General features: G+C 43.8%; 1 protein-coding gene across 3 annotated transcripts in view; it reads left to right on the forward strand.

The window, feature by feature from the left end:
- PLEKHG4 (pleckstrin homology and RhoGEF domain containing G4) overlaps positions 1-15,787 on the forward strand; it is an 86,014-nt gene that overhangs the window by 32,429 nt on the left and 37,798 nt on the right. For all 3 annotated transcript variants that reach the window (XM_021541127.2, XM_021541125.2, XM_021541126.2), the window contains exons 7-10: positions 5,311-5,397; positions 7,182-7,298; positions 9,484-9,582; positions 10,545-10,693. In XM_021541127.2, coding sequence (XP_021396802.2) covers positions 5,311-5,397; positions 7,182-7,298; positions 9,484-9,582; positions 10,545-10,693 — 452 coding nt within the window. The remainder of the gene's footprint in view (positions 1-5,310; positions 5,398-7,181; positions 7,299-9,483; positions 9,583-10,544; positions 10,694-15,787) is intronic.

The following is a 15,787-nucleotide window of genomic DNA, read 5'->3' on the forward strand; positions in this document are numbered from 1 at the left end:
TGGCTTGCTGTCATGGTTGGATGTTACATCTCCATCTGCTGCTTATGTCTCCATCTGCCACCCAGCTTTCAGTTGGCTTTGGGAGGTGGAGATAATGCACCCAGCCCTGCTTTAGGAGGATGACCTGGACTTGCCAGACTGCACACAAAGCAAAAAACCTAAGCATGTCTGAGTTTGGGGAGAACACCCCTCCCCAGCCCTCCAAATTTACTTTCATCTCAGTGCTGGGAACAGCCCTTACCCAAGTCTCAATGCTGTCATTAATTATCTTGCTTGTAAGGGTTGTCCCCTGTACTGAGGGGCTGTGTGAAATGTACAGGGATTTTGGCCTGCCACAGAGAAGAGAGGGAGAGAGGCCTCTGCCTGCTGTCAAGGCAAGGGAAGGACACTGCTTACTATGCCAGGTGGAAAAGCACGTGCAGCTGTTGATGTGGCTGTCAGTGAATGATTAGAATCGGATGTACTGTAACTCTATATTGCTTCAGGTCAAAGGCTTTCATATCAGTCACTTGGGAAGCCAGTGGGTTGTGTTGCCCCCCCTTCCAGATAGAAACTGTCTGCTGCTCTTAGAAAGACAGGGAGATGATGGGTTGTAGCAATGACTAATCTTGTTTAAGCAGGTGTTCCTTTTAAATCAGAGCTTAGGTCTCTTAGGACTCAGAATCTGCAAACTGGAACGGGGCAATGTTTTAATGAAGCTGATGTCTGTGGTTTATGTGCTTCAGTGCCACATCTGAGAGTTGAGTCTGACTCAGAGGTCTGTCCTCCTGCTTCCTGGGCTGGGTGGAGCTGTGAGCTCTATCAGCATGCTCATTCTCTGTGGTGAAGGAGTAATCTGTGCCCTGCTCAGTTCTGCAGAGGTAACAAGCAAATACATTCTCTTTTATGCTGTGCCCACATGGTAGCGGGCTTGCTAAAGCTTTTGAACATTTCACTGTCCATGTATGTTGCATGACAGTCTTAGTTGTTTGATTTGGAAATCAGTAACATGTTCTGTCTCAATTCTCATACAAGCATGGTAATTATGCCATTTCAACCTTAAGTTTCCCCTCGGAAATGAGGAGGGGGGAAGCCTTCTGCTGTGCTGTGATGGCTGTTAGGCTCTGAGTGCCTCGTTATCTGGGTGGTGCTACAGTTACTTAACAGTTTAATGTGCTGCAAGAGAGATTGCTGGACCTAAGTATGTGCTCCAGGTAACAGTGACTGATTACTCTATTTACAGAGGCTGATTACTCCGCTTATGGTTTTTTGATCTTTACACTGACTCTTCTGAAGACTCTGTAAAAGAGACCTGTTCAGGTAGCTCATCACCTAGTTATGGCACAGGACTAATCCCTGGCCCCACTACGATCCTCAGCATTTACTCTGTAATCCCATGGCAATGTTCTTTGCTCTGGAGCAAGGATAGAGTAATACAGAAAACTGACTGCAACTACAGTGAGGCAAGCTATGTGTTCCAGAGTGCAGCAGCGTTAGCTTGGCCAGTGACTGCACTGAGGTACAGACTGTATGTTACATGTCTAACGCTACAGTGCAGATCACCTCCTTGGGTTCCTTTCTGAAATCCCTTACACATCTCAGTGTCTCTTGTCTCTAGCAGACTGTCTCTAGAGCTCATTTCTCTGCTGTCCACCACTCCCCTTATACAGGATTTTACTTACATAGTTTCTGTGAAGCCTACTGTGATAATGTGCTTGAATCTGTTAAATGTTGACGTCCAGCACTGCTTATTTGATTCTGAGGGGCTGTTTTCCTCTTAACCCAGCAGTGGGAAGCACTGCTTCACAGTGGGGAAGCACAGATCAGATGCCCTAATGTAGAATCTCTTCCTGTTGTGGTCTGTTAAGCCTAGAGAGACTCCTGGGGAGCAAAGGTTCCTGGGTCAAGCTATGTCAGCCTGAGGAAATCTTTCTTCCATTTCTCCATCTTTCCAGAATGAATGCATGATCGGAATTAAGTGCTAGTAGACAACTTTGGGTGCTTGTAGGTTAGTTTTCCCTACGGCACTGAGATTCTGTCAGTTGCTCTGTCCAGAACCACCTGGTGAACTGGTGGGAGCTTGTCCTCTCTGCCTGCAGGGTAGGGCCAGTTGTATTCTGTGAGAATTCTTTTTCTCCATTCTTTTTAAAATATTGGGTGGCTGGGAAATTTTTCTGTCCCAGACAGCAGCTGGAGCAGAGGGAGTGGGGCAGAATAAAAAGCTGCTGCAGAGCTATCTCAGGAAGAAGCAGGAGGAACTCTGGCAGTTCTTTGCGGAGGTGAAGGGAAGTGCACAGTGCGTGCATGTTGCAGGAATAGATCAGGCTTGTTCCTGTGGGAAACTGCGTAATGATGCTTTGGAGCAAGGATTTTTGCAGGGATAAATGCTGTAATGTTTGGTTACAGGTTGTCACCAATAAGCTCTGTGCTATGGAGGTCGGCTCTTAGGAGGAACCTTGCTATTCAGAAGTCCTAGACTGATTCCTTGCTTAGTGAGCAGGCAGGGCACGGACAGTGGAATGTGTGCCCTGCCTTCAGTGAGCAAGTATCTGTGGGATTTCCCTCTGCCTGAGTCTTAATAGAGTGAGATTCTTTAGAATTTCCCATATTAGTGTGAAGGCTTAATCCCATAATCAGCTATGTTTGTGTGTTGGGTTGGGAAGAGTCAGTTTAGTATTTGAAGGGAGAGAAGTTCTGTGCAAACCTTTGTGTTCAAGAGATGTATTTGCATTCTCTCTTAGTGCAGAAGTACAGAGTAACTTGGTCTCACGTTAAAGACAGGGAACCCCTGCTACTCCATTAGAGTGGTCACTTCGAGACTGACTGAGGTGTCTGGGGACTCTCCCCTCTGCACAAACATTCCTGGCAGCCTTTGCTTCAGATTGTGACAGTGTTGTTAAGGCTGGCCATGGGTTTCCATTTGGGGCAGGAAGCCAGAAAACTGGAACTTCAGTCTGAGAAACATTGGAAAAAATACATAATTCTCTTTAAGAGGAATAATAATAAAGGCTCTGTATTTACCCTGGTGCTTTCTGAACTCCTACTGATGTCCTTCTATTCTATGCTGTCCAAACTGTACCTATTTTGGGAGGTGAAGAGTTCACTTATATGTATGGAACTCTTGTTTCTTTGCTTCCATAAAGTTGTTTTTGTTAGCAAAGATGGTAAGAGATTGTGCATAAAGCTGCAGGAAAGCTTCCTCAAGTGGCATCCTGCTGTTCCCAGCTCTGCTTGTCTCCTGAGATGCTCCTGGTAAACTGTTTCAGTCTTTGGATTGCTCCAAAGTGCTAGATGAGACTTGACTTTTCTTCAGCTGTTTAAATTAAAAAATATGGTGAAAAGTAATTGATTTCTTTGGAAACACGATTTCTTCTTGAGTTGGAAAACCTTGAACTTTTCCCTTGACAACTTTATTTTTGAATGGTTTTTCAGTTTCTATTTTCAGGAGTAACAAACAAATGAATATTTTGGCTATTGTAGTAACCTCTTGTTACACCATCACTACCTTTATCCCTCACTCATATTGCACATCTTGTGACTGTTGGCTTAGAAGAGGGATTGTGTCACTATTGGACACAAAATGAGTACACAGAAGCTTGGTGAGTTCAAGAGAGAAAAAGAGCAAATTTTATTTCTGACCTCGCAATATATAGAATTCCAAAAGTGACAGTGGATTGGAGGATGAAATTACCACCTCTCCAACCACACTGGTCAAACCAACAGTCCATCAATTCTCTCCTACCACAAAGAAGAATGCAAAACAATCATTATTTACATGAACAGTGTGTGAGAACTCCAGTAGAAATATGTAAACATCAGAAGGCATATAAAACTTTAAAAAGAACTATAAAAGAAAACTTAACACTTTTAAAAATCAGAGCAACAGGATTGTGTAAAAAATATTTGTTTAGTACCATCATCAATCTTGAAGCTATGTCCAGTCTTTATCCTTCAATATTTTCTAGCAGATAAATTCAGAGCTGGTGATACAGCCGTAATATCTCCCTATCCCTTCTTCAGTATTCACCTAATGCAGCCTAATTATGCAATAAATCCTTTTGGGCCTTTTAATCTGTGTTCAAATAACAGTGAAAGTGTGAATCATTCACTTTGGAGAAATCATGGTTTTAGAAGGTGTTTCAGTCTGGATTTTTTTACTGTCTGTTTAAAAGGATCGTGGTTTAGGACTGGATGAGAGAAAGGTGTTTTTCCGCTGTTCTGGGATCTCTGCTGCTACTTTCACTTAGAATTAGGGCTCCTTGTGTCGGTCTTGTTTCTTAATTGCTGAACTGCGCCCAGTGTCAGGATAGGTCATTCAGTCTCTGTTGGTCCACTTTTCTCTGTACTCTGGCTCTGCTGCTCCTGTCAGATATTTAACCCTACTCACTGCTGGAGCTGTTCATTTAAACAAGTTTCCTTTGCTGTTGTAGCCTGCTGCGTGGCAGGTTCCTTCCAGCTTGAGCGACACCAGAAAGGATTTGTTGCTTGACAATTCCTGACATATTTACAGAGGCAAAATCCACGTAGGAGACATCGAAATGGGATGGCTCTTGTTCAGTCATGTGGCACAACTTAAATGGCTCTTCTTGCTTTCCTGGTCCAGACATCACATATGTAGGGAGCCCTGTCTCCAGGATCTGGATCTTTCTACCATGTTTCCCTCTTCCTACTGTTGCTCTCTCTGCCTGTTTCTCACTTCACTGTAGAATGCTTCTATAATTGGAGAGCTTCTCCTGGATCACTGAATTTGAACTACAGCTGCTAAACATCCCTTGTATTTGGAATTTCTGTCAGTTTAACAGTAGAAACAGGATGCAAGTACTTGACTGTAAATTGGCAATAAGTAGAGACAAGATGATGCTTTTGGCACTGGGTTGAGGGTGGAGAGGGAAAAGCCACTTCCTCTCAGTTAGGTGAAGTTACCAGGAAAGTTATCAGGAAAAAACTTGGACATGGAATATGGTTTTGGGTTTGTTGGTTTTTTTTTGGTTTTTTTTTTTTTTTTAAATTTCTGGGTTTGTTTTTTTTTTTTTTTCTTTCCCTGATTCACTTCCTGTGCAGAAGGCAGAGCTTCTTTAGTACAGCCAATACCTGACCTTTTCCATTGCTTCCTTAAATATCGCAGGACTAGTTGGTCTGAAGCAAACTACCTTAAATACATCACCTTGGTACTCTCTGGACTGGCCTTCCTTAATTTCTGGTGATGGCCTTCCAGGCTTTGTAGATGCCTTTGAAGGATAAATTGCAAACTTGTGTATGAACCTGGTGCGGTACATTTTCCTTAGTATCCAAGGAAGATCAGTAATGGATTTGTGCTTTGTTCTGTTGTAGGAGATGAATCCTCACTGTATTCATGGAGTACTGCTTCTGGTTGAAAGAGATCTGACTTTTCGGATGGAGAAGCCACCAGCAGGACAGGTAATGGAAACATTTTTCTGGGGTTTGCTGGGCTACTCTTGAGATCTTTTATTTAACTCTCCAGACAGCAAATTCCATGTCATTGATGTATGTTTATTCTCACATGAAATTTCTGTAGGTGTTCTCTGTGTCTTGTGGCTGTGGTCTCTATGGGTGTGGTATTTATTGAGTTGTAGTGTTTCTGTGAGCTGAACAGATGCCTGTCGTGCTCTGTTTATTGCTACGTCCATCAGTGACATTTGCACCACAATTACGTCAGTCTGCTGGGGACTCAGAACACAGAGGGTTTGTTGGAAACATGGATAACTGTATGGAGGAGCCCTGCACAATTTGCTAGAGATGTTTTTCATGTTCTCCCATTGGCAAGGGGGGAAATGCGTGATCAGGAGGAGATCACATTATGCTAAATCCTGAGCTCCACCTTTGAAGGTGCCTGTTGCTTTCCTGGATTTTGCATCTCCTCTGTTTCCTCATACCTGCTTCTGCCAGTGGCTGAGAGACTTGTGCAAGAAGGGGAAGATGAGATGGGCATTTGTGTGAGGTTCCCTTTGTAGCTGAAATCTCTGGAAAGACCCAGAGGAGGGAAAGTTACCACAACATCAGTGAACTCCCCCACCAGAAGTAAAACTGTCTTGGTATTCTATTGCTGTATAAGAAATGTAGCCTCCCAGCCACTCTGTGGTGAGTGAACAGAGGATCAGACTTCATCTTAGTCCTCTTTGTGTTCTCCAAAACTGTTGCAAGCTACAGGAATGGACTGAAATTCTGTGCCTGCTGAAACTCTGTAGGCTTCAGAGTAGGCCAGGAGCTCCCTTTTGGCTCCTGTGGATGAAGATGTTGTGACAGGCATCAGGTTTGCTGTGCACGTGGTGTGGTGTCCCAAAAGACTAAAGAATAACAAATGCTATTAGCCCATTTCTGTATTACCCCCATGTAGAAGAATTTAGGGTCATAATGGGGGCTGCAGGCATATGCATGCAGGGAGAGCTATAGAAGACATTAAACGCATTGAACAGACACAAAGAGTGTGGGAGGGAACAGAGAAAAGGCTAATAAACACATGGGCATGCAGAAGGAATTAGAAACATCATCACAATTTTGTAAGGAGGTAGAAACTTCACACTGTGTGTGAGTTAATTTTCTGCACCTGGGTTTGTGTCTGGGCTGGCTTCCATGTACCTGCAGGAGCACTTGTTGCTCTGGTGAGCGTAGAAATGCTCTGAGGTCCTGTGGACTTGGAGAAGGCAAGTTACCTGTGCTAAGCTCTAAGAAACTCTTGGAGCAAATAGCTGCTGTGATGAGTGGAGAGTTGAGGGCAGGGCAGAGGCTGCTCTGTTAGACTCTTTTACAGGAAATGGGATGGGGGAGCTGGGGGCTGGATTTAACCTCCCAGATTCTCCAAACAGATGCAAATCACAGCACAACTGTGGGAACATACGAGGGAGTTGCTCTGCTTACACCAGGAGGTGCTGGCTCTGGAGAAGGCTGGCTGCTGCCAGACTTCCATCACAGATGTTCTGCCTGGTAAAATAGCGTGTTGTGGCCTGCATTCCTTCAGGGCTTGCCCACTGAGCTGTTCAACAAGCTGCTCTAAGATTGAATTGTTGGGGTTTTTTTCCATTCATATTGTAGTGATATTGCAGCTACACACTACATGCTGTGCTTCTGTGCAAGATAGACAAAGAAGTAATAGATTCTGCCTTTTGTTAACCTTCCCCTCTTCCTCCAGTACTCATACCCTAATACAAGTGAACTTTTTTGTTTTCCTTTCTGTTCCTGTGCAGTTTGAACTTCTCACCTCCATGAAATCCCTCCATAAGCACATAGACAGCTCACAGCTGCCTCTAGAACTGGATGGGACCTTCCCGTACTGCCACCAGAGCTGGCTAAGCTTCCGCAGGGTGAGTAGAATGTCTTGTGTGCTTTGGTGTCTGAGAGAAGCAATGGATGGCATGGTAACAGATGGGAACAAGAGTACCTGTCAACAGGTGAACCTGCAAGCATTAAAAGACAATTTTCCTGTAAAGCTATGAATGCAAATTAATCTCTGGTATGAAAAAAAATGCTAATACTGTCTTCATAAGATGGGTACACACTGTGGTCTCTTGGCATGACTACAGAAATTAAAATTTTAGTATTTTACTCATCTGCTTGAACTGCATTAATTCTTTCTATTCTTTCTTGCCTTCAAAATATGGTCAAATCTGAAATGGAATCCTCTTTTGTTGTGACTCAGTGGCTCTTGAGTTAGACAGGAGGACAGACATCGGAAACTAATCTCAGCAGAAAGTGTTAGTATCATGTTGTCATTGGACTAAAGATTAAGACCTTGAGTGTAATAACAAGTTAAATCTTCTTGGGTTTGGAGCAAGTTCCCCATATCAAGCTCTTATCTCCTTGGTATTATCTGCAGTCCTTGCATGAGTGAGACTTGGAAGTTCTGGATAATCAGTTCAGAATTCATCTTCAAGGAATATCTTTTACTTGCAAGCAGCAGGGTGTGTGCAGACTGCCAGAAGCCTGCAGAGGTGGCATCCATGGTACCAATACCCAGCTCTGTGTGCACTTGTGCTGTGGAGGGAGTCTGAGTGCTCTCAGCCATATGCTTTGAATCTTTAAAAGTGCTATTGAGTTATTTGGCACACCAAGACTAGACAGGATTAAATCTCTGTAAATCTGCACACAAGCTGCTGTCTTCATCTTGAGTTTGCTGACCCTGGTGGTTGACAGAATTGTCACCTCAGCTTCCAGAGGATCCAGTGGTCTTTTGGCTCTGACCTTGCTACCCAGAGTGCTGTGTGGCACAGTGCAACACTTGAAGCAGATTAAGATGTCACTGATAACACCACTGTAGTGCTGGTGGCAGGCTTCAGAAGATAAGCTTGGCATGTGCCAAATGTTAACTTATTTTTTCCAACTTACATCTAAAAATACTTGTATGAACCTGTGCTGATGGAATAGAGGTACAGAGGCCTAATCTTGGTGCCCAGGATTGACTTGGAGAAGTTGAAGTTTATTTGGCAGTGATGAAGCAGAGAAACTTTGCAAGAATTTATGGATGAGTTTAATGGACAGAGTTGAGAATACCTTGAGAGCTGAGGTGCTCTGTGTGTGCAGAAGGGTAATTCTTGAAGGAAGGACCATAATATCAGGGTACTTCTTGTCTTAGCATATAAAACATTACCAGAAGGAGTTAATATGGGAATTATTCTGTATGGAATGCCTGTTTATACTGTGTGTGATAATGACCCTGCGCTCAGCTCCTTTAGCTCTGCAGCTATGTGGCAAACAGCATTTATTTCCTGTCTCAGTGATCTCACCTGCATCCTGCCTGCTAATCTGTCACTGCTGGCAATGTTCCAGCACTCCAGGGGAGGAGGAGTTCAATTCAGTAAAGATTCAAACAGCTGCTTTTTTGTTTTGTTTTAAACACAGTTATTTTGGAATAGCTGTTTCTCCCTTCTCTTGATTTTAGTGGCTAGAGGGTGGTATCTGGCAGCCTTCCGGCTTTATATCATTAACTCTTCTAAAAAATAGTGCCTCATGAACTCTTATGAAATGTTTGGACGCTTTTTCTTTTGTTTTTTTTCCCTGCTTCCCCCCGACCCTGAAGAATGGAAGGATTTCAAATTTGTCCATAGGTTAAGGTGCTTAATTTTAGAAGCTTTCCAGTTTCCTAATCTTTGATTTACACTACTTTTAATATGAAGAGAAATGATTTAAAGTAGAAAAATTCCAAGTACTTGTTTTATGTTTTGTTTCTCTGAAATTCATGCAGTGTGATTCATCTTCATGGAAAGTTACAAGAAATGCTAATAGAAGAATGTGAGACATAAGTGTACTGATTTTTTTTCTGTAAAGCATGACCCATCCAAGCCACGAGTATGCAGGTTTCTGAGGTCTGCATAGAGGCAGTCTAGTGTGATGCATCTCTCTTTGCTGATACAGTCTCAATTATATAATTGAACCCTTGGATTAATGTGTTTGCTCCTCTCTTGATTTTTGTACTCTGAAGCTTCTGCAAGCTCAAAAGACCTTTCTTGTCAGCTGTGAGACAGTAATTTCTGCCTTGGTCTTTTCTTGTAGAAGCTGGAATACTTGCTACAACAATGCCAGGGTGTTTGTGCCTTCCTTCAGGGAGCTATTAATAAAGTGGAATCTGCAAAATTACCAGGAAAGGCTGAGGTAAGCATGTCACTCGCCTTGTATCAGGGGTACACCTGAGACAGGAGAGAACACAAGGCTGGATAGCTGCAGAAAAATTGTAGGTTTGAATTTGCAAGCTGTGGTAGCATGGTTTCCCAGTACTAGTAGAAGCTAATCCAAATGAAGTGATAGAGGCTTCAGTGGGTTTGGAAGCTGATTGTCTGATTCCTCAGAGTCACTCAGATGTTTCCAGCTGGGCTTGCTGCTTATGGGTGCTTGCTCCAGCATTGGGGTGCATTCTCAGCGGCTCCAGAACTCTGTAGCTGGTACAAACTTCAATATGCCAGGTACACAGCAGCTGCCTTGGACTGTGCCACATCAGGTTGGTTTGAATGGCCTGGAATAAAATCAGGTGACAACTTAGTTCTGTGCTGTGGTTTCAGCTTTGGTGCCTCCAGTAAATAAGTTTGGAAATGGGGAAGAAGGGGAGGGGACAAAGACCTATGTGGTCACAAACTTTCTATTTCTCTTCTTGAGAAGCTGCTGTATCCCTGATATGGTAGGAAATTGCTGTCAGCTCTGCACTGAGGGTGCCAGTAGTAAATGATGGAGGATGTGGTAGTGGCCTTCTGCAGTCATCTGTATATCCACAAACCCTTCATGTGCATCTTGTTCCAAGGCTTGGAGCCATGCAGATCCAGGATCCCAGAACAGTAGGAGCTAAGTATGAGTGGGAAGCAAGGCTGGAAAGTAATGATGGAAATTGGCTCACAATTTTAGCCTGGTGGGGAAAGTACCAGGAGGATAAGGAGCACTGTTTATCACTTTAGACTTATCAGGGTGGAGAGAAACAGCTATGGGAACCAACCTCCCCTTTTCCTAGAGTGGGCCCAGGTGAGATGTGGTTTCGATGTTTTTTGGTTTAGGTTCTGGTTTTTGCCTGTTCCCTCATTGCCTCTAGGTTGCAATAACTGCTCACCTCACTCTTGTGATCCCTCCAGGATGCAGCTGTGCTGCTGAGGAATTCAAGGCAATTGATGAAGAATGTTCTTGAAGATGCAAGTTTGGTCAAGGTGCAGCAGGAGGGTGGAGCGCTCCTGGCCAGACTGGGGAAGGAGGAATCTTGTGTCACCCTTACCCAAGACTACAGGTGAGCCCCTAGAGTGGGTGATGAGGAAATGGGGATGAGCAAAAAGCAGGTGCTGGGATAGTCTCCCTGAGGTGTCCCATCATTTGTGCAGGCTGGAGAACAGCTTTGTGTAGCAAGGAAGTATGTTGAAAACAGTAAAGGTGAAAAATGTAATGAATTTTACTCTTACCTTGATTGCTTCTTCCCCAGTCCAAAAACTAGTCCAGATGGATACACTTAGATGGTTCAACTTCCTTTTTCAAGCCAAATCAGACTTATCTTCTGTAGTGGAGAGAGAACTGGATATTTTGGGTACCTGTAAAACACAAGCCTTAACTGATGATAGCAGTGATGAATGTTTAGCTCCAGGCCTTTATCGGTGTGTGATTTCCGAAGGCACTCCTTGTGCAAGGGGATTTCCAAGGACCTTAGCTGGGAGGAATGCTTGCTGGCTGAGGCAGGCTCTGATCTCCTCACACATTGGTTCAGTTTGTACAAACAAATACTCACTGCCCGTTGCAGAGTTGGTATGAGAACCGGGGTCTGAGAGAGCCCAGCTGTTTGAAATCCCCAGGGCATTGCACAACTTTGTGTTTGTGCTGTTAAAACACCTGAAGCCTATCAGCATGAGAAGGCCTCTGTGCTATGTGCTGTGCAAACAGCAAGGTAGAAAGGCAGCCTTTGCAGCCAGGAGCTTCCAGCCCAGTGTGATAAGTGCTGGCATGTGGGTGCAGGTGAGGGCACGGTGGGGGGGTGGCAGGGTGGTGTGGAATAGCTCCGTGCATCCACAGCCTTGCTCTGGTTCAACTCTGTGTTGCCATCACAAGCTGGGAGGTTTGAAGGGAGGGGATCAAGAGAAGATAACAAAGTAGTTATGGAGTATCTAAACCAAACACTGTGAAAAGAACATTTGTCTTTTAAAAATCAGCCAGTGGGTGACAGTGTAAGTTGCTACCTGTCACTGAAAGAAGAGGATCCACATTTTGGTGCAGAGAGAGGAGCATGAGGGCAGGCTGTGTAACTATTTCTGTTCCCTGCTTGCTGTGGCTCCTGTCAGGAGCTCTGGCAGACTATGCAGACACAGTTCTCTTGCTGAACTGGTGAAGTAATCTTGATGCAATTTTGGAATGAATTACTACAGTATAATCTTTTCATTCTCACATGACATGAGAAGCACAATAATGCGGGTTTTGTGCTTTGTTTTGTTTAGGTTTTTTATTATTATTTATTTTATTTTAACAACACAGCAACTTTAGAGTTCTAAGAGAATGGGGAGAATGTGCATGAGTTTTATGTTTTGTTTTGGTTTTAAGCTAAGGCTATGTTTTTGTGCAGGGAAATAATCAACTTTGAAACCTGATCTGACTGAGCCCCTAAGGATAATTTACTGCTTTGACTACTTTAGCAAGGGCAGGGGTGGGGGATACACACAGAATTCTTTGATTGTACAGTGTTTGAGTGCATGCTGAAGCTGTAGCGTGTTCTCTGCTTAATTCAGGTTACATTCACTGCCAGTGTGAAAGGGGACTGTATGCCACGGCTCAAATGCATGTGGCTCTCTCCAGCTTAAGGAGCGTAACTGAATATAGCAGGAGAAAGTTATTCTTTTCTAGGCTGTGGAGTAGTTGCAGAAACTAAAATCCATGCAGTATTTTAATTTTTATCTAACTTGGGGCAGAGGACTAAAGAAGTCCACTCTTCTTTGTTTCAGGATCTCTTCAAATGGGGAAGAGAGCTCTGTCACTTTGCTAGAGAACTTTGCTTAAAGCACTGTTGGTTTGGGTCCTCCATGGCTTTGCACTTACTCCTTCTTTCCTATCTGATGTGCAGATACTAAAGGTTCTAAGCTCTGCTAATACTGTAAAGATTATGATTTTCAAAGATTTCTTTAGTTGATATGATCAAAGCAGGGTAGAAACAAAATATTGCAATTGGCCAACTAATCTAGCATGGAGTGGCTATTGATGTATGTAGGTCTAATATTTTATTTCCAACTGGTGATGTGGGAAAATGGAACAGAACTGCCTTTGTGTGTGCACTCAGCAGGGCTTGTGGTACCTGCTGCTCTAAACTTTGAATTGTAAAATCTTGATCAATGCTTAGCATCCTAATTCCACACCCATTCTCCCAATACTTGAAATAAATTATTTACAAAAGCAAGTCAAATGCCTTTACTCTTCTAAGTCACCTTTGGTTCTTTTGTTTGTCATGTGTCCCATTGTTGTAGTTTTTTATTGTCTCTTGTGGTACAAAAGTCTGATAAAATAGAGTTGTGACTGCCAGGACTTCGTAGTCATAAATTAAGGCCAGTTGTGAACAGGTGACTGTCTGAATGTACATAAATTACATATAAATAGAGAAGACAGTTTAAAGAGCAGTTAAAGTAGACTTTTGGCTCCACTTAATGAAAATATGCCAATCACAAGTGGAGAATTAAAGTTAAAATTGTGGTGGTTTTTTTTTTTTTTTAAGAATAGAGATGACAAGCCCATCTGCACCTTCACCTTGGGATTAATGAGGCAAGGCATTAACTTGGGTTTTTTTCTCAGGCGATGTATTTTTCTAGCTGTCACAGATGTCTTTCTTGCTATTTTGTGGTTTCATGCGGAAAAAGAACAGTAGGAGCTGGTAAGACTAGAGATGGATGAACCACTCTGAAAATGCTTGACCACAGGTTGGAGATAATAAGTTAAAACAGGCAAGGAAGCAGACGTACTGAGTGCAGTCAGATGTTATCTGCCAAATACCTTTCAAGAGCACACAGCAAACAAGAATTGTTTTAGTCTTTCTTTAGTAATGAAACTCTTGTGGGATTGGCTGTGGAACCTTCTCTGCTCGCTCTGCCCTCCTGGAGAGCAGAGATGCCCTTTGGAGTGTTTTGCAGCACAGAGCAGTAGAATCTCATTGCTGCTCACCTGGGATTTGTGAGGTTTTGCTAAGCCAGTGCCACAGGTTCTTTCGTGAAAAAAGTTGAACTGATTCCATCAGAGATGTGGGCTTGCAGGAGGGATGTGTTGTACTCCATCCATTTGTTTCTGTAACAGATGAGTCCTTCCTGAAAGGTCTCATCCTGAGATACTGTAGCACCACAGCAGTGGCTTTGACCAGTAACTGCTCCATTGTGAGCTGACCAGGAGTCTTCATACTCCTTTCTCCACCAAATACCACTGCACAAGATAGCCTTGCCCATCCAGCTGCTTATCCACAAAGGGAAAGAGTCTTCTCCAAGCAGGCTGTCTGGAACTCTGCATTTTCCCAGCTTAGGAGGGAGAAGCTCAGTTACCAGAATACACATCCTGCAGGCAGCTCATTGCAGGGAGTTGGTTTTGGGGCTGTGGTGTGCTCATCTGATTCCTTTGAGATCTCCCACCTCCAGCAAGACCAGGCTGAATTTGGCCTGGAGTTGGTGTGGGTGTGGCACTCATGAGCCAGTGTATCTTTGTGTCACCTCTTTAAGTGCTGTAATGGTAGGGTTGGCCACCCAGAGGTGCCAGGGGACTGCTGGAGGTGGCATTGCCACTTGCTCACTATTGATGGATTTAAAGCCAGCATATTTGCCTTCACACCATGAACTGCACTGAAGGCTCAGTGCTTCTCCAGCTCTGTTAGGTTTTGCTGTCCCAGTCTTTCTGGGGATTGAAATGTAGGGCTGTTAGCCTATCTGAAGTTCCTTTTGGTAAGTGTGGCCAAGCAATACAGAGACCTCCATCACATCAATGCTGTTAATACTTCTTTTTGCACTTTCAAACAGGAATTTTTTAATAACCAGAGTTATTTTAATAAGATACATGGAGTTGGTTAGCAGGTGTAGCTTTGGCTTCTGGCTATCTAGTGTAGTGATCAACTAACCTGTAGCTTGCAGGGAACTCACTGAGCCAGCTGTGAAAAGTAGACTAATGTATTGCTGCTTCTGTAGTGGATGTCAAAAACTTAGTTATGATGGCAATGTCAGAGAAGCTGCCAGAAGCCAGGCAGCAGCAGTGGGAGCTCTTGCTAAAGTGAGGCTGTGATGTGGGCCTGCGCAGCAAGGCCAAGACCCTTTTAAGCTGGTCTTTAGCCAGGTGTATTTCACTGTTCTCATTGTTGCTACTCTTCCAGCATAGCCAAGAGCTGGAAATGTGTGCCTAGACAAGCACCCAGTGAAGGCCTTTCGTCCTGCAGATGTGTTATGAGTCACAATAAGTGTAAAGAAGGTATAACCATTTTATATGACTATATAGATGGTTTATACTAGTTTAACCAGAATGCACCTGTCTGGCTCTACCATGAACCTGTGTTCTCACTGTGGCACGGGAGTGGGATTGTGTCATGCTCTGCATGGTGATGGACAAGATAGTCCCAAGGCTAGAGATGAGAGCTGAAAGGAGAAAAACCTCAGATGGTGAAGGAATGATCATGTTGAGTGCTTGGCTCTATGCACCAGGGAACCAGAATAAGCTTAATCTCTTCCCCCTAGCTCCTCATCTGAAAAGAATCTGTGCTTACAAGCTGTGAATAAGCAGCTTATAAATAGATGGAGGAGTGAATTCTCCTTTGTTTGCAGAAGACAGTATAGTTAGTCTCTGTATTTTGAGGGTGGAGTGGCTAGAGCCAAGAGCTGGTTTTGTGAGCTGACTATTTTTAGTGTGGCTTGGTGATCTAGTTGGAAGCTCTGGGTGGGGACCTGAGCTGAGCAGAGGGAATGGACAGTACAGAGCAGACTTCCTGAGCAGCAGGTGCCAGGTTCCTGGTGCTGGATGTGACTCAATTACAGTGATAAGAGCAGGTGATCTTACAGCTAAAAGCCTCCATAGTTCATGTTCTGGCTTCCACACACTTTATTGAGACTCTGGGTCTACTTGAAGCTGTGGCTAGTTAATTATGAAGTGGGGTGTCGCTGTGTGGTGCTGCAGACCTATTGTTAATGGATCTTCAGCAATGTTCTTGCTAGTAACAACTCCTGGGATGTTACAAGACCTGCATGTGCCATTCTGCAAAGTGGTGCATGAGCTCCCTGTAGTGGAAGTAAACCTGGATAACGTACAGGATCTCTGCCTCTGCCAGGGGACTGCACAGCACTGGCTGAAGCTTGGGTAGAGTCAGAGAGACTAAGCTGATCATCCAAAATGTGGAACA

This window comes from Lonchura striata, chromosome 13, assembly GCF_046129695.1.
Source record: "Lonchura striata isolate bLonStr1 chromosome 13, bLonStr1.mat, whole genome shotgun sequence".
NCBI classification, from domain to species: Eukaryota; Metazoa; Chordata; class Aves; order Passeriformes; family Estrildidae; genus Lonchura; species Lonchura striata.